Consider the following 17770-nt stretch of genomic DNA (forward strand, 5'->3'; position numbering starts at 1 on the left):
GTTATTCCGTCAAAGGCCCTGACAATGCTGTATGCAAACACTGCAAGGCATCTGTCCGCCATCACCACAAAACTGCATCTGTCAAAGCCAACCTTCTGAAATGCCCCAAGTTCAAAAAAGTATTTTTGGACAGGGCTGTCAACGACCACCCAGACTGGTGGATTGAGAAAAGGGGCACTACAAAGAAGTCAACCGGGTCAACATCCTCGAAAAGCACTTCGTCTGTTAACCGCATTAAGTCACAATCATCAGTAAGATCATTTGCCATACCCCTGTTCAGTGCCTCAGAACAAAAGCGGTTCAATCATGAAATGGCAATGTATTTTTACTGCACAGGGTCAAGTTTCCAGAGAGTTGAAGATCCATTTCTTTTTCGGGCAATCCAATTGGCACGTCCAGGTGCTAAATTGCCCACACTCAAGCAGGTAGCAGATGATAGTCGTGGGGGCCTGCTTGATGAATGTTACCAGAGGGTAAAGGAGGAGGTCAATAAAGTGCAGCTTTCCGCTGATGATCTCTTTGTCTGCATTACAAGTGATGCATGGTCGAATATATCGAATGATCCTGTTGTCAACTATGTGGCCGTGTGTCCAACAAAATCACTATTGTTGGAAGCAGTACACACAGAAGAGCAAAGTCACGATGCCGAATGGCTTTTCACAGATCTAAGTCGGGTGGTAGATAGTCTCGGAGACAATGTAGTTGGTGCAGTTACAGACAACACAGCAACAAACAAAAAGGCATGGAGTGATTGGAAAAGAAATACCCAACCCTCTTTTTCCATTGTTGTGTGTCCTATGGGCTACACCTTCTAGTGAAAGATGTCTTTGCAGCCAAAAAGAAGGATGCCCCTGATGGTGGTCCTGCGGAGTATCCAGCTGGCTACCCATTTAAAGACCTGCTTCAGTTTACCCTCGACTGTAAAGATGTTGTTTCCTTTTTTCATAATCATCACGTCCCTAAGGCAAAGCTAAAGAAAGCACTGGCTGCAGCTAAGTTGAGTGGTTTGGTCCAGCCTGTACCAACACGTTGGGGCACATTGAATGGCTGCTTGACATCGTTGCGAAAGGCTGATAATATTCTTAATGGTTTAGTATCTGAGTGGGACTTCGTTACCAAGGGAAATGCCAAACAAAGGGAAAAGCGTGTGGCAATTAAAGCAGTGATCACATGATTTTGTTGTCAAGCTTGATGAATTCTTAACGATACTGGCACCAATCGATATGTACATAAAGATCTTCCAAAACGATGCGGTCCCAAGCTCAGATGTGTACAAGGCGTTTGTTGCGCTAGAGAAGCAGATGCGCAGCCTAAAGAATGGTGATTCTGACAAGAAGGCTTACTTGGTAAAGCTGGTGCGTGACCGGTTTGATTTTATGTATGGAGACGCTCATGGTGTGGCCTATCTTCTAGATCCAAGATACCTGGGTGATGGAATGCTGCAAAATGGTTGTATAAGAATATACTGCCTTTCGGATTGAAGCGCTAAGTGAAAGACAACAGAAAACATTCCGCTTTATAATGATTGGCAAATCCAAGTCAGTACTCCAGTGGTGATTAGCAAACAGCACAGATTGGCCATTACTGCAAAACCTGGCAGTGCGTGTTTTTTCCATGGCAGCATCAAGTGCTGCCTCAGAGCGGAATTTTTCCACCTTCGGATTCATCCAATCCAAATTAAGAAATCGTCTTGGTGCTTAAAAAATTCGGAAACTAGACTACATCAAGACAAACACCCTTCAGATGTCAGATGTGCTGCTCAAGGATATGTCCGACGATGAGTACGACAGTGATGAGGTTATTATAGAAGATTAGAGATCTAGCCAGACTTCAACTTTGCAAGCCACTGAGGGTCTTCTACGGTTCTACCTAGTTAAAACTCAAAAACATTTGGGGAAAGGGGACATTTACATTAGGAACATTTTGGGATGTTCTGTTATTACAGTCCTTCAGTAACTGTTGAAATTTTAAAGGATTTCCAAAAATTGTCTTTAATTGTCTTTAATTCATTCAAAGAAGAAAGAAAAAAATTTTTTCAAAAAAACCTTCTTTGCTCCGTGTTGATGAATAGCATCTGCGAATTCTTCCAGACACTGAGGTGCAAGCCACGGCTGATTCAATGTTCTCAACAAATATCCGTGTGTTTGGTAAATAAAATCAACAACCTCAGACGTTATTAGACTTAACTCTGGTACTGATCTTCTAAACCGATGTACAATATCACCAAATCTACATTGGTATGCAGAACGTCGCAATAGGATGCATAAACCTTCAATTCCAGAAGCCACCGTGCCATTAGGGCAGCGAGATTGTTCGGGAATCATCAATGCTTCGGCTAAGGTGTCCAATTCTGACTTGTTAACTCTGAACTCGGCTAGGCACTCGTCGTCATTCATTTGCTGCAACTGGACATTGATGTTGTTATATTGCCTGTACGGAAATTCCGGCGGGGTTCGCTTGGTTGCTTCGTGTATGACAAGAAATTCTTGTGCTGGTATATACTTTCGCGTAAATAAAAATGCAGCTGCTTCTAAAAGCGTTCTATTGAAGTACATGTCGATGTTGTTAAAATGGATCCAACTAAAAATACGACTACCAGCACAAAAAAATCACGAATGCAGTATTCGTACTCGTAGTTGCAGCCATCTTAACAACTAAGCGCTTGACAACGACTACGGCTACGAAGTTTATAGGACCCAGTTTTTGAAATTCGAGCTGCAAGAATACAAGTGCTCAATTCAGAAGGAAATAAACCAACCAAACGTCGTAGATTTGTGCAACATCTAATTCCCCTTGAAGTTCGAGATGAATCCAATTACAGCATTACATGCAGCAGTAATTGATGAACCTTTAAGAAAGGACATGAGTTGATTTAGATGTTGTTATTTCAGTTAGATCATTGTTGCATTACGTTAGTTGTGTATCATGTTTTAGTAGTTATCAACGCCGGGAGTGTGCTGATGTTTTAATCATCCTATTAATTAGCGCACGTGAACAGAAATTTAATTATGCACGTGAACAGCTTGCGCTTTTTCCCCCGAAAATATAATTTTGCATGTGCATGGTTATTGTTATTGTATTGTTTTATTTTTTTAAAATGGGTAAAAGAAAATCGCTGTATTGTTAAAGTTTAAATATAAAATAAACAAGTCCTCTGGTATGCTGCAACAATATCTGAAGCACCTTATTGCAATAAGCACGTAATTAGGAGAAGAGTATTTAAAATATTAAACATTCTTCAGTTAACTTTTGTATCTTTGTTTTAACTAGGCACACATGATAATGGAAAATATGCTAGCCAATGCACGCACGAATGCTGGTCTGGAAAATCCACCACAACCATTTTACACAAAAACTCCGGAATCGGCAAATGCTATGATCAAACGAGCAGTCAACTTCAAGAAAAGCGAAATGGCCAATTTCACGATGAAGAGGGCACAGCCTCTTAAACGCCAAAGGGAAGATATGAGGGCGTTATTAGGGGCCCGCACAGATTAGATTCGGAGTACTTGAACTTTCAAATCACACTAAATAAATGGTTTTCAATGTCAACCACACAGCGCAAAGCATACGAAAAACGATGCCACGACAAATTTGTGACAAATGAAGAGATTCAGGAAATGACTGAAAAAGCTTTTTCTCTATCTGTGAAACCCGAAGAGGCACATTTGGGGTTTTTGCCTCTTGAAACTGTAAAAAATATTTTTACAAAGGCAGGAGAACTTTTAACAAAAGAAAGAGGTAGAACGTGCAGACGTTCTCAAGTACGAAGAGGAGAGAGTGAAAAAATCGCACCAGATGATTGTGGACTCCTGCAATCAGAAGTGCCGCGATACACGGAGAAAAATGAAAAAATCACAACAGGGTGAATCAAGTGGAATGAAAAGCGCCGTTGTCTTGGACAGTTAAATAAATAGCATTGTAAATTTAATATTTATTAATTTTAATATTTTATGTCTAAAAAACATGCAGGCTGAAGGAAAAAAATAAAGATAATTTGTGTGAATTATGATGATTTGTAGCTTTTCAGCCTGGTGTGTTCAACGAGAGAAGATATCATGGAAAGCTTTTGCAAGATCTTGCCAAAATGTTCCAAGATCGTGGAAAGTTTTTGCAAGATCTTGCGACGATTTTTCAGGATCATGGAAAGGTTTCGCAAGATCTTATATTCGCAAGATCGCAATACAGTATCACAACCTGCGATACAGATGTTTGGTTTCAGATGGTGATAGCAAAGCCCATAATGCCGTGGAAGATACCTATGATGATTGTAAAGTTGAAAAACTAGACTGTGTTGGTCATGCGCATGGGTATTGGTGAGTCTGAAGGGTGTCACCAAAGGGAAGCTTGCAGACGGAAAAATTATCGGTGAAAGGGTCGCTTGTCAGAGAGCAGGATTAAACGCATTCAAAGGTATTATGGCCTTGCGATAAGGCAAAATACCATCAAAAAACCTAATCCCACAGTGCAAGAGGTTACATTTGCTGTTAACACCATGAAAAAAAATAATATAATTGCTATTCTGCATCATTCCATTCATTGTGAAGACCTAAGAAAACAACACCGGTATTGTCCAAAGGGGGAGCCGTCCTGGTGTGAGTGGCAACACGATGCTGCAACTGATACAGATACTTATAAACAAGAAGATTGTCTCCCAGAAGTATTTCAGGATGTGTTGCGAAAAACTTTTATCACCCTAAGCGATAGCAACCTACTTGAACGCTGTGTGCGTGGTGCTACCCAGAACCAAAACGAAAGTATCAATTCCATGGTGTGGGGACGGCGTCCTAAGCACAAGCACCGTGGAGCTAAGGTTTTTCGCTGTACCGTAGCTTCTGCGGTCTGCCATTTCCACAGTGGGGCAGCCTCAAGGATGAGAATAACGGAAAGATTATCAATCCCAGGAAGAAAATTTACCAGAAAAGCTTCAACAAAAAAAGACAAAAACAGAATGAAAAAAGCAAAAAAGTCACTGAGAAAGAAAAGAGGCGACGCCAAGCAATGAAACAGAGACAACTTACCCGCGAAGAAGCTCTCCGGGAGGCTGAGCGTGTCACCTATGAAGCAGGAGGCTTTTAGCTCCATGGGAAATTGCATATGAAGATGCTTTCTACTTATATTAACTTTCTAGAATCACTGAGACTGTAAGGATTGCTACTTTCCCCACTCCGTGAACTTTAAGCTTGTTTTTCTAAAATGATGCTTTTTTCGCAGTGGAGGAAAGATATCTACAGTTATTTCCAACCAAATTGCCTGAAATTTTCAGCATTTTGTAATGTTTACAATAGGTTAACCATGGAAACGCGTTTCAAAAATGCTCAAAAAAAGCCGTTTTACTGTACCATTTCGAAGTCAAACCTTTATGCAGGGCTACCTATGGTTTCTGTGTGCATTATGGATAAGATGGGCACAGAGGGGACATGTGTGCACAGCATAATTTGCTCATTGTAGTCATTTACATTAATTACATATATTTCAACTTTCAAATAGCACGATGTATATTTCTTCTAAATTGTTATTTTTCCGCGATATTTCGTTGTATTTTTGGTTTGTAATAATATCAAAAGGTTCCAAAGAAGGAGAAAAAGTTTCGTGTGAAAAACAAACCAAAGAAAAAATTCCGTTTCAAAGGGAAATCAGCAGCTGATATGCGCAAAGATGGCGATGTTTTGAAAGGCAATTGTGGGTCTCAATCTGAATCTACATGTCTTGAAAACCCAAATATTCCTGATCAGGCTGTGGATAACGAACATATATCGATTGTAAAATCAACACCAGAAAGAAAACTAGAGCAGGCTAACCTAGAACTACCTCAAACTCCTAAGGATGAAGGGGTAACTACAAGACAAAGTTTACAAGAGCAAGAACAAGGGTATCGTATTGTTTACGTTGAAAACATTAGAAAAACCATTGAGAGCATGCACAAGTGTAAGAATGGTACAATAACAAATTCTGAAGATGCTTCAAAACGTGCTGGATTGAGTAGTTGCTTTTATCTTAAGTGCACAGAATGTAAACAGAAGGTTGAGATGGTTACATCAAGGCCAGTCGAAGGAAAGGGAAGTTTATTTGATGTCAATCGGAGAACAAATTTTGCCATGAGTGAGCTGGGCTTAGGCAGAGAGGCTCTCGCAACTATTTGTGAATTTTTAAATATGCCACCTCCTGTAACTGATCGTGCCTACCAACAACACAATTGTTCTGTAAATTTAACAACAAAAAAAGTCATGGAAGAAAAGTTGAACGATGCCGGTCATCGTGTAAGAACATTTCTACAAAAGGATGACAGAGAAATAGTTGATATTGCAGTGTCATTTGATGGTACGTGGAGTCAGTCCAAGAATAGAATTTGAAGTACGGTAGTATTTATTACTTTTCTTCATTCTCACATGATAATGACTCAGTCTTTCTTTTCGTTAAATTAAAGAAAGAAGAACATAATGCAGGAAGAAAATACCGGACAATGCTAATGGGCGTACAAGGTCAAGGACAACAGCAATATGGGTAAAATAATTTTATCTGTATATAGCATAGTTAAGTTCACTTTTGGTTTATACATTTTTGGACATTAAATGACAAATTCGTCATTCATGTATATAATTTTTTTTTAAATTCAAAAACAAGTTGAAACGCCAAATGAAGAAAATAAAAGAAAACCAGGCTCATTGGACTTCCTTTCCAGTGAAGAGCAGATTCGGGTTCAAAATCCACTGGAACTTCGTGACAAAATGGAACCGATTGATGTTGACACACAAACAGTACAGCCTGTTGCCAACACAAATAATACAACCCTGAAAGATATTGCAACACAGACAGCATTATCTAGAGAAATAAGTCCAATTTTGCCATGTGACTGCCAGAAAAAAGTGCTAGAAAATCAAGAGGAAATAACGAGAATGCTCAGCGAAATCAAGATAGAAACAGGAACATTCAACAATCCAGTCATTGATGTTAGCAACTTTGATTGTGATTTTGTTTTAGATTCAGCTGATCATAACAGTGAAGAAAGTGACTGTAATAAAAGTCGTACAACAATATTAGTGAAGCTTCATAAGAGGGAAGTGATGAAAATGCGCCCTCTGATATTGAGTCTGAGGAAGATATCACGGACTCTTCTGGTGTAACAAATATATAGTAGAATGTTATTGCCATCTCCTAGCTAAGTTAGAAATTCAATATATATTTTCTATGTTTACTTAACACAGAAGGTGACAGTCACAGTGACGAGAAAGAAGATTCAGAACAAGCACCATCATGTAGTTGTGAAGAGGCATACCAATGGCAGTTGACGGGAAAACAAACTTGGCAAATTCCAAATTTCAAAGCTTATTCCTGATTTAGAAGATAGCCTTTGAATATAAAAATAGCTCACCCATAGAGTTTTTTAACTTGTTTGTTACAAACACGATGTCAGTAAATCGATTTGGAAAGATCATGCAGGTACTTCATTATAATGACAACAATTTGATCTATGCTCGCAATCAAGGTTACAACAAATGCTATAAAATCCAGCCACTTGTTGATTACCTCAGAAAAAAGTTTTTGGAAGTTGTCATTCCAGAAACTTATTTTGCTGTTGATGAGCAAGTAGTCCCATTCAAAGGAGCGAGTAGTCTGAAATGTTACCTACCAAAAAAACCAAAGAAGTGGGGCTATACGCTATGGGCCCTTGTCAGTGTCTCTGGTTATGTCTATTCTTTCGAAGTGGATGGAGAGAAAGAGAAAACTGGTCATCCGGATGGATGGGATGCACCAGAAAAGTGTGGCGAGAGTGGATTTGTTGTCTTGCGCTTGATTGAGAAGCTTGAAAAAGATAAGCACAAACATTTCTTTGACAACTTCTTTTCATGTCCAGAGCTAATGGAATATTTAGCTACTAAAGGTTTTTGGGCTTTGACAAAATTGAATGCCAATAGGTCAAGAAAGTGTCCTGTACCTAGTGAAAGCAACTTGAAGAAAAATGGCAGAGGTTCTTCAGCACAAAATGTGAATAAAGAGAAATCAGTTGTCGTTACATATATAGAATTTACCAAATATAGATCTCGGAAGTGGTACCAGCGAATTGCACTGCACATGATAAGCCAATGTGCAAAGAAAAGGATGAAGGCATCAAGCATCCAAGAGGCTGTACGATACGATAAGTATGACCACTGGCCAATGCACAGAGGTGCAAAATGGATAATTGTAAAAAGAAAACAATGTTCAAGTGTAATGTGTATTTATGTGTAACGAAGAGCACTTGCTTTTTAAATTTTCATGGGAAATAATTAAATAAATACATAGGTTATAATTGCTAGTAAAAAGTTTCACTTTATAAATGAATTCTTCTATATATTTGTTCAATGGTTTTTGACAATTTCATTCCTGATATGCACATTGACAAAAATGTTGGACAAAATTGTTGATTGTACATTGGACAAAAAATTCTCCCCCCTGAATTACTGATTTTTCCAAAAAAAAATACTAATCAAAAATTAATTGCTAATGTAGCATTCTCACCAATTTTCACTAAATTTGATGTATATGAAGTGCCTCGTGCACTAAATTCTCAATTTTGTGTCCCACCGTATATCACTCACAGTAGAGGGGCTCGATTCAGTTTGGAGATTGTATGAGCAGTTTAGCCTCTTGTCTAATCTGTGTTCCAGTTAATGAGTTTGAGTGAGCCGTGTTATTTTGATACCCTGTTTTTAAACCTGCGTCCATGCACACGCGTCATTAACCACCCGTGTCACAAATTCTCAACTAGTATTACTACAGAGGTTTCTCAATTGAGAAATGTGGTATTAGCAACCTTAGATGATCATCTAAGCCATCTGTCCTTAGTATTTGCGAGAGAGGCCTGAGCACTAACCACGAATGCTTGTAACGCAAATATGGCGGTGTTTACATAGGAGTGGGAAAGTGCTTGTTCGTTCGAAGCTACGAAGCGTCTGAAACAGTTATCTGTGAAAACTAAGGTTTTCGACAGAAATAGGGCATTCACTACCCGTACTGCTCTGACAGTCGAGCGATCCCAAAAGGCTTCGACAAATGCTACAAGTGTAGTCGAAGGTGAAGCAAGTGCTCTTAAAGAAGACACCGTGGATTCTGGTATCTATAGTGTTGATACAGATTCAACTGTCGGCTCATGGTGAAAATCTGTAGCCATAAACAAGAAATTGACAAATTATCCCAACATCACTTTACTAAACAATGGCTATAATTTGGTAATAATTAACTAAACATGCAGCCTCGAATAAAGTAGTCTGACTTTTGTGTATTATTCCACGACTTGCCAGTAGCTGTTCAAAATGTAAACAGGCACTCATTTATGTATATGCATTACAGTAGTTCTTAATAATGTGAACATGCACAATTGCTTATTTGTTGACTATCCCGAATGGTCCTTTTCGACAGCCTACTTAATAATGTTGTTTTTCACTGATGCACATTATAACCTGGAAGCAACAATCGAGCTGTGGGTACAACATTTATAATTTATATTAAAAAATAGCACACTGTGCAGAAAATTTATAATATACAAACACGAAATACTTTACAGGGTTTAATATAATATTAATTAATTATCAAGACTTATTGTAATATCTATATTCAAGCAACAGTATCAGCATCCTTCAACTCCATAATATATGTGCACTGTAAATTTCGCAGTGTTACGCCAACACGAAACTGGTGTAGGATAACACCGATTAGGTGTTTTGCCAAGTCAAACACCATTGGAGTGTAGCAATACACTTAAAAAGCGTAACTCTACACTATGCTAGCGTTTCTGTAACACTTTCTCGGTGTAAAAACAAACAAACCTAGGTTACACCAAATTTGGTGTTTTTTTACCTAAAAATGGCATACATTTACCTACTGCTCAGGTTATATTACACTGAACGGTTGCGTTAGTATACACCTATTTAGTGTAAGATATGCTTACACTCGATAAGTGTATATCTACACTTTGGTTTTTGTATTAATACACCAAAAAAACGTGAATGTACCGTGATCTGGTGTAAGTAAAAACAAGGTTATTAAACACCGAGAGCGTTGTAAATTTACCGTCTACGGTGTATATTTACCCGATATGAGTTTTCAAAATTGCACTTGAAAGAGCGTAAACTTACATCTAAATTGTGTACAAAATTCAATGCCTTATAAATTAAGACCGCGACGGAAAATGCTTGATTTGTTGCAAAATAAAAGAGTATATATGGTTGTATAGATACAAAAGAATGGGAATTGACTACATACTAAGAGACCAATAGACCCTGGGTCACAACAATTTGTATACCAGGTACGAAAACGTGTTTTCGTCAAATGTTCCTAAGCAAGCATGCACATGCAGTTTTTTCGTTAAATGTTTCCAGGCAGGCACAGTATCATGAGTCAGACAATTCATTTATTTACTGAATTTCTTTATTATGTTTAATAATTTCTTTAACACATGTATACTATTGTTCAGCATCAGATAGGTCGTACTTCATTCTTACAAAGTGTTTTGATTCTCTATTTACAACGATGGTATAAAGATCTAGAGGATGATGATCTAGCATCCCAGAAAATAATAAGGGCACAAATTCTTCCAAAACTTCAACCTCATAGCAATGAATGTGCCTGCTAAAAGCAACTGTATTTACTTTCTTGCAAGAAAACATAACATCCATGTTTGGCATAAAAAAACATTATGTATAAAAGAAACACAGGAAAAATTAATTGCTGATAGACTATGATCATATTCTTTTTATACTTGTATCCATTGACTTTCACCCAATTCAACCTGGAATGTGAATATAGTTTTCACTTTTCAGTCCAGTTTTAAATAATTTTTACCATATATAAGAACAAACTTACAGTGTCACAGTTGAATTCTGATCCAAATTGTTGCCCAACTGGCACAGTGAGGTGCATTCTTTCTCTTCCAGATCCTTCACATAAAAAACTTTACCTAAGCAGAATATTAATAAATACATGAAGTAGAATAAAAGGATACTTATAACAACATTTAACATCCTAAAAACCATTACAAAATTCCAGCTAATATCCAGTATGCACTTTTGTTGTTCACTAACCTGGTCCAACCTCAGTATCACTCCTTAAATAGCCATCACTGTCACTAAGCCAGTAACACTGAAGCCGTTGGTGCCTGGTAGCTAATGTCTTTGCTATATTCTTGAAGCAACCTACAGTCTGCGCCAAAAGCTTAAAATAATGATGCTTAGCCTCAAAGCGCATGCACCAGTTGCGCACAAGGGGTCCATATCTAAAATATATAAAATAAATAATTAAAATTATCAAATGTACTGAGGTGTTCAGCATTGAAGCCACCACCTGTGAGAACCAGATCAATAGACATACCTTAGAATTTGGTTTGGGTAATGAACCATGAAATGCTGTTTTGGAATAAGTTTCCTTTCAGGATAGAGCCTTTTAAACTGTTCCAGATACTCGCTGATTATGAGCCGAAGATAGAGTGTAGTACCTTTCTCAATCACTGGGGCAAACAATATATCAACAATATGCATTAAATCAGTGAACAATTCCCAGTCATCATTTCCTTCTGGTATCCATTTGTGAACCAAAAATGGCAGGATTCTAGAAAGACACCACATTTGTGATGCTGAAATATAACTCAATTAGTGCTAGCATAATGTTAAAACACTGACTAAACACTGATTCTATAAGAACTTTTAAAAGAACTATGGGAACTTGGGACCTGTGGTTGATGTAGTCATCCTCAGGTTTAAGGCAACTCTTAAATAAATAGTTAAATACCTGATTGGCGTAAATGGTAATCACTAAGATTGACATTCTTTACCAAGCTTGGTTTGTTCTTGATGTCACAAACACCATATGGGAATGCTGAAAGCGCATGGTTGAACTGATCAAGTGTGAAAAATTTATCCACCATGATGAATTTTCTCAACATCACTTTAATTTGGAAAGGAAGTACACCTTCTAAGATATCATGCATGATATCAGAAGGAAGTCCATCAACAACATGAAAATATTTAGAAGCATTTAGGGCTGAGTTCTTTTTCACACCATATACAGAAGCTGATTCTGGATCAGTGGAAACCAAATCCACCTGCCTAGCATAATTTTCTCGGGATCTCATTGTGAATAATTCTTCAGAAAACTGGAAATTTAAATAGTTGGATATTATACTGGGGTTGGTATAATCAAATCTGAACAACATACATTAACAAACATTGATTAACACCCATTAAAATCTCATGAGAGCAAAAAAGCTGAGTAGGTTAAATGAATGTTTTCTCATGATATCAATAGCATTTCCTACAAAAAACTGTGTACTGGTATACCATGTTTCACAATATTTTAGTAGCATTGCAATTTGTGATATGATTAATAAATTACCCTTTCTTGAAATTCCACCGATGTGCCCAGACAGAACCTACACGGCCGATTTGCACTGAAACTCTCCATGAAACCTCCAATTGAATTGCTACCAAGGTTATCTGCAACTACTACACTTAATGTTCCTTTAATTGGAATAATTTGATTTGCTATATTGAGTTGTACGCCATGCTCCTGAAAAAAGTAGCAAAATTACATTTTGAGATGCATTAGATTTATTACTCATATTTCTTGGCAAGCTTGAGGCAAATTCTTTAATAGGGAATCTTGAATATATTGATAATTGGTGATATTCACAATAAAATGTATTGTATTAATTCATTACTTACTGATTCAAGCATAGCAAGGTCACTCATGAATGGCCTGAGGACTTTATCCATACCATACATCTTAATCCACTTGACTGGACAAAGAATCAAAAGATTCAAATTTTTTAGGCATGATCTATACTTGGGATGGAAATTTCCTAACACCCAATAGAAGGCACCTGCAAGTATGTAAATAAAAATGAAAATGTTTATTGACAGATCAGTGTTTTTTTAAAAAGTAATCCAATTGAACTATCAAAGTCCAATATTGCAAAGTTGTTGATCTTGTGACAATAAAAAAACCTACCAATTTTATGTACAACAGCTTTTGATCCTAGTGGATTGGAAACTTCGAAGTCATCATAATATAAAATTAATTGGATAGCCTTATAATTTAAGGAAAAAAGTGGATGTTTGCCCACTCCAAAATCAGCACCATCACAAAGGTCCCTCATTTTCCCATCAACACTTCTATGAGAATTTTCAATCTAAAAAAAATATCAATTAAAATATATTATATCATAATATGGTAGTCATATTATTATGGTAGTCATATCATAAATTTCCAGGACACTTATAGTTGTTATATGAATAATGACCTGTGAGTAAACATCAATTTGATTTAGCAGCTGTTGAAGGACCTGGATGAATGATATGTACTGGAATGAATGCACTTTCACTTTCGATGAACCATTCGCTGTATTCTCATCATACATATATTTCTCCCCAAGGACTATCTCAATTGGATTCTAGATATAAGTAAGATAAGGATGCACTCAGCATTTAATATAAACTAATCAGACATTGTTAGACATTGTTTACAACCATACATAAAAATACATTACTATATACATACCACTATCTTAAATTCTTGAGATATATAATTGTTCCTATTCTTAGTGGATTTCAGGAATTCCATGTTGGGTGTTTGTTCCAAGTTCATGACAACTCCCAATCCATCAATATCACTGATTTTAATCCCACTTTTATCCAAACACAGTCTAATCTTTTCTTTAACATGGGCCTCGTGTTGTTGGAGTAATTCTGTTGTATTATCTATCACCTTGTTTGTTGTACTGTCAGTTAGTTGATTTAATTCTTGCGTCTTTAGGGCAAATAAAGCTAAATGTCTCTTTGAGAAAGCCTCTCCTGTCTTCGGTATACATTCGATTGTATTATCCAATCGGTTTAGTGCATCGTTTTCGGGAATTCTTGAACCAACGTCATCATTTATTACTTTTTCCTTTCCATGTTTACGGGAAACATGCGAAGTTAGAGAGGAGAGAACAGAATATGAGCGAAAGCATGACTGCACTGGACATTTTATTTTGAACCCTGGCTCATGAATGTGATTATCGCGTAGGTGGTTTAAAAAACGATTGAATGTAGTAAAGGAAAGATGAAAACACTCCGGTTTTTGACAAAGAAAACTACTCGCCATTATCCAACCATGCTGGTATAAAAATAATATAAAAAATTAAAATAATATTTGCATCTATGCCAAAAGTTCGAAAAACACAATAACAGTGCTTCCACTTTCGAAAACATGACCCTCACTGAGGATGAGTGGGCCGGTGGATACAAGATTATGCTGTGTATATAATTATAATGTTCGTATAATATAATATGTTCGACGTCACAAAGCATCCTAAATACCTTGCGATTTTCGAGGGCATTTTTGTTCCAAATTGTTAGGATAATAAAGTATTTTAATTAAAAAATATTGTAAGCCAGAGCTTCAGCTGAATAGAGGATAATTATAAGTTGATATTTTCTTTGACCAATCGTAACGCACTATTCTAAACCAATCACGTTTCAGACAATGCAGACAATCCGACCAATAAGCGATTCAAACCAATAGTGATTACTGCAAACCTATTTACAAACACTGGGGTTATATACACAGATAAGTGATTATATACAACACGTGTTGACTTTTGACAGTTGAAAGTTGAAACATTGTTATTTATATCGGCATCACAAAATTTTTGAAATTCCGATAATGGATAAGGTCCCATCCATCGCTTATTCGTGCGAAGAAGTATCGGAATGGCTTAAACTCAATGGATTTGAAACGTTTAGTGATAAATTTATCGGTGAGTTTTATTATAGAGATAAATACTCCAAGCTAGTCGTTGTTTATAGCCTACAGAGCTAGTTCACTTTTACTTATTTAGATTCTCAATTTAGTTTATTTGTTGATCCGATTGATTATATTAGCGTTCATATCACTCGTCACAATATAAATTTCCGTTTGTATTTGTATTTGTGAAACTAGAAGAGGATGTTGACGGTGAAGCGCTCGCTCTTTTATCTGAGAATGCACTCGAGTCTCTTGTCGACAAAGTTGGGCCAAGAATGAAGCTTTTAGGCGTTATTAAGAAGATGGTTAGGAGTGATTCTGAGTCTGTTGAAAGCGGCAACAGTGGTAGCTTGTCACGTTTGCCTTGGGATTTAGAATGCCCAAATAACTCTAAAGATCAAGATTCGCCTCGTTGTTCTTCGCCAATACCAAGGTATGTGTATAAATCGAGTACATTCAGGTGTCCTTATTGATGTAACTGATCGTTACTTCACTAAGATGTAACAATTTCAAAACATGTAAAGCAAGTTTAGCCTAATTTTGAAAGCATAATTCACAGTTGCAAATAATCTGTGACTTCCAGTAAACACACCTAATGCTTAATAGGTTAAGACTTAACGAATTATCCACAAAATTAATTCTATTTAGGAATGATTGCTCCACTGTAAGAAAAACCTGGGTTACACCATTTTGCCTACCTGAACGATTTCCCCCAGCTGTACAAGAAGCCTTGTCAAAGAATATAGCCTTACCAAAGTTGATTCGTGTGAAATTTATCCAGGCGATTTATGACAAGATATGCCTTTTTACAATGTATGTATACTTTTTTTTACTGTGTTGCATGAAAGTGAAGTGACCAGCACTTTTGGGGCTACAGTATGTAGGTTTGCTTATGTAGGACACATTAAACTGAATTGTTTGTTATTTAATTTTATTTATTTTAATACATTTTAGTTCACCAACACCTGACCAACGCCGTGATGTATGTAGGGCAATTATATCAAAATATCCTTCCTTGGCAGATGTTGGTGGCAGCTATGTAAGTAATATTTTAATGATTTAGCATTATTTTTTTGCAATTATTTGTTTGCTCTTTTTTAACATTTCCTGTGGCTTATTATGTATTGGACTATGATTGTGAAAAGTTCATGTACCAATATTATTTCACAAGCCTTATTGAAATCCCATCATGGCCTGATATCTGATGCCAGATGATTTACATGTGAAGGGGAAAACACTGTTGCTTTGTATGTTAATACTGAATTAAACCATGTATTAATGAAAAATACTGAGACCATATAATTTTTCCTTAGGAAACCTGGTATCGTCAGTTAGGCGATAAAGTTAAAAATGAATTAAGGCATGAAAGGAGTGATCCAGTTGTGCTAGCAAGAAAAAGAAAGTCAATTGAAGGCTCGGATTTGACAGCTAAGGTGCCAGGAAGCAGCCGAAGGGGAATAATAAATTGGGAACCTCCTGCTGTTGATGGTGAGGACCTACATTCTAACAAAGCCCATGTTCAATGGATGCAGAAGGAGTACCGAAAAAAGCACCCAAACATGGAAGTCGTTAAGCAGAAAATGCAACTGACTTTCTCCTTCAGAAGAAAGTACATAAATGCTGGGAAGTGTTCCCTTAATGAAATTGATGCAAAATACCCTTTTTTATTTGAACATGATCAGGTTAGTATTATATAGTTAGTAATATCTGTGCATAAACATATAATCCGGCACTGGTAATATAATTGATAAGTTACTTTTAAATTACTCTTATAACTTATATTGATTTTTTATAGTTGCAAGATGAGTATGAAAGATTGGTGTCTGGCAGTAGTGTTAAAGATTTGGTTGTTACAAACTTACGTGAGCTTGCACCTAAGATTTTGAAAGCTGCCAGCAAGAAGAAACTCCCTCAACTTGAAGAACTGGTTCAAGCTTGCGTACAAAATGAGGATGAACTGGATGAGGAGAACAGATTGACAGATGGTAATCCCATTCATACTCATTTAAATGAATATATTTTCACTATCAAAAGTTAATTATTATGCTGTGTGCGGTTTCAATATATACACCCTATTGTGATTATTCTCCTTCTTTATTAACACAGTCAGAGCAATAATTAAGATTAAATATGTAATTTTTTCTTTGTTCCTAGATGAGAAAGTTGTTGTGGCACTTTGTACCTTGCCACACCTTTTGGAAAGGAAAACAAAAAAGTAATTCACATCCAGAAAATTTCCTTTATCAGGTATGTATAATATACTTTAGTACCTTGTCAATGCTTATCAATGTTATTACACCACCTTTTGGAGAAATGTATTGTCATGATAAGTGTAAGCTAGTGGTCTGTTAAGTGGTCAATCATGAATAGTTTTAATATGAAGACTTTGTTATGATTTTTTATAATATTTTTATTTCAAATGTAGACAGCAGAAAACCCAGAGGTATTGTTAAAGAAAGCTGCCAGCCCCATCAGCCCATTCATCATCTTTGTGGAGGACAGTGATGGTCACATAATGAACAAAATGTTTGTTGCAGGGGAAAAACAAGTTTGTTTGGAAACAGATAACATTTTTTCAGCAGTATCGTCCCTTTTGTTTTGTATTATGTTTGTAATTTAGAGTACCCGAAACAGTGTTTTAACACGTTCCTTTTTTTACAACGTACTGTTCTAAATATTTTTGACCGGGTAAGAGTGCCAACCAAAGTTTTATTATTCTTAAATGAACTGGAACAGTGAAATATTAGGCATAAGTGCATGTTATATAGCTGGTTTGTAAATTTGTTATGTACAGTATAATATAATGTAATATATTCTGTCATATAGAAATAAATATGTTTTTACCTTACCACTGCACTAGAATTAATTAATTTCGTGGCACCGGGCCATTGTTTAGAAGAGCATTTTTATTCTTTTGGTGTACTTATACACCAGATCGGTGTCTATATTACTGAAAGCATATTTACACTAAATAGGCGTAAAACCCTTTGGAAGGGTAAGTTTACCCTCGCGG

General features: G+C 36.6%; 3 protein-coding genes and 1 pseudogene across 3 annotated transcripts; 3 read left to right on the forward strand and 1 right to left on the reverse strand.

The window, feature by feature from the left end:
- Nucleotides 1-1682, forward strand: LOC114536488. Its single transcript, XM_028557838.1, has one exon. The coding sequence runs from the start codon at nucleotides 312-314 to the stop codon at nucleotides 813-815; it is 504 nt and encodes a 167-aa protein (XP_028413639.1). The 5' UTR covers nucleotides 1-311; the 3' UTR covers nucleotides 816-1682.
- A 2326-nt stretch (nucleotides 1683-4008) lies between these two features.
- On the forward strand, nucleotides 4009-5079 carry LOC114536494 (annotated as a pseudogene).
- A 5529-nt stretch (nucleotides 5080-10608) lies between these two features.
- LOC114536495 lies at nucleotides 10609-14138 on the reverse strand. The gene is made up of 10 exons (XM_028557840.1): nucleotides 13531-14138; nucleotides 13274-13423; nucleotides 12982-13162; nucleotides 12696-12853; nucleotides 12367-12540; nucleotides 11764-12127; nucleotides 11347-11608; nucleotides 11061-11251; nucleotides 10843-10936; nucleotides 10609-10768 (listed from the first exon to the last, which is right to left on the reverse strand). Exons 1-10 carry the CDS (start codon nucleotides 14113-14115, stop codon nucleotides 10609-10611), a joined length of 2319 nt encoding a protein of 772 aa, XP_028413641.1. The 5' UTR covers nucleotides 14116-14138.
- A 520-nt stretch (nucleotides 14139-14658) lies between these two features.
- LOC114536487 lies at nucleotides 14659-17360 on the forward strand. The gene is made up of 8 exons (XM_028557837.1): nucleotides 14659-14770; nucleotides 14953-15190; nucleotides 15406-15570; nucleotides 15712-15796; nucleotides 16071-16439; nucleotides 16553-16742; nucleotides 16912-17004; nucleotides 17183-17360. Exons 1-7 carry the CDS (start codon nucleotides 14677-14679, stop codon nucleotides 16974-16976), a joined length of 1206 nt encoding a protein of 401 aa, XP_028413638.1. The 5' UTR covers nucleotides 14659-14676; the 3' UTR covers nucleotides 16977-17004; nucleotides 17183-17360.
- The last annotated feature ends 410 nt before the right edge of the window (nucleotides 17361-17770 follow it).

Source organism: Dendronephthya gigantea, unplaced genomic scaffold (assembly GCF_004324835.1).
Source record: "Dendronephthya gigantea isolate DGI-Jeju-01 unplaced genomic scaffold, DenGig_1.0 000137F, whole genome shotgun sequence".
NCBI classification, from domain to species: Eukaryota; Metazoa; Cnidaria; class Anthozoa; order Malacalcyonacea; family Nephtheidae; genus Dendronephthya; species Dendronephthya gigantea.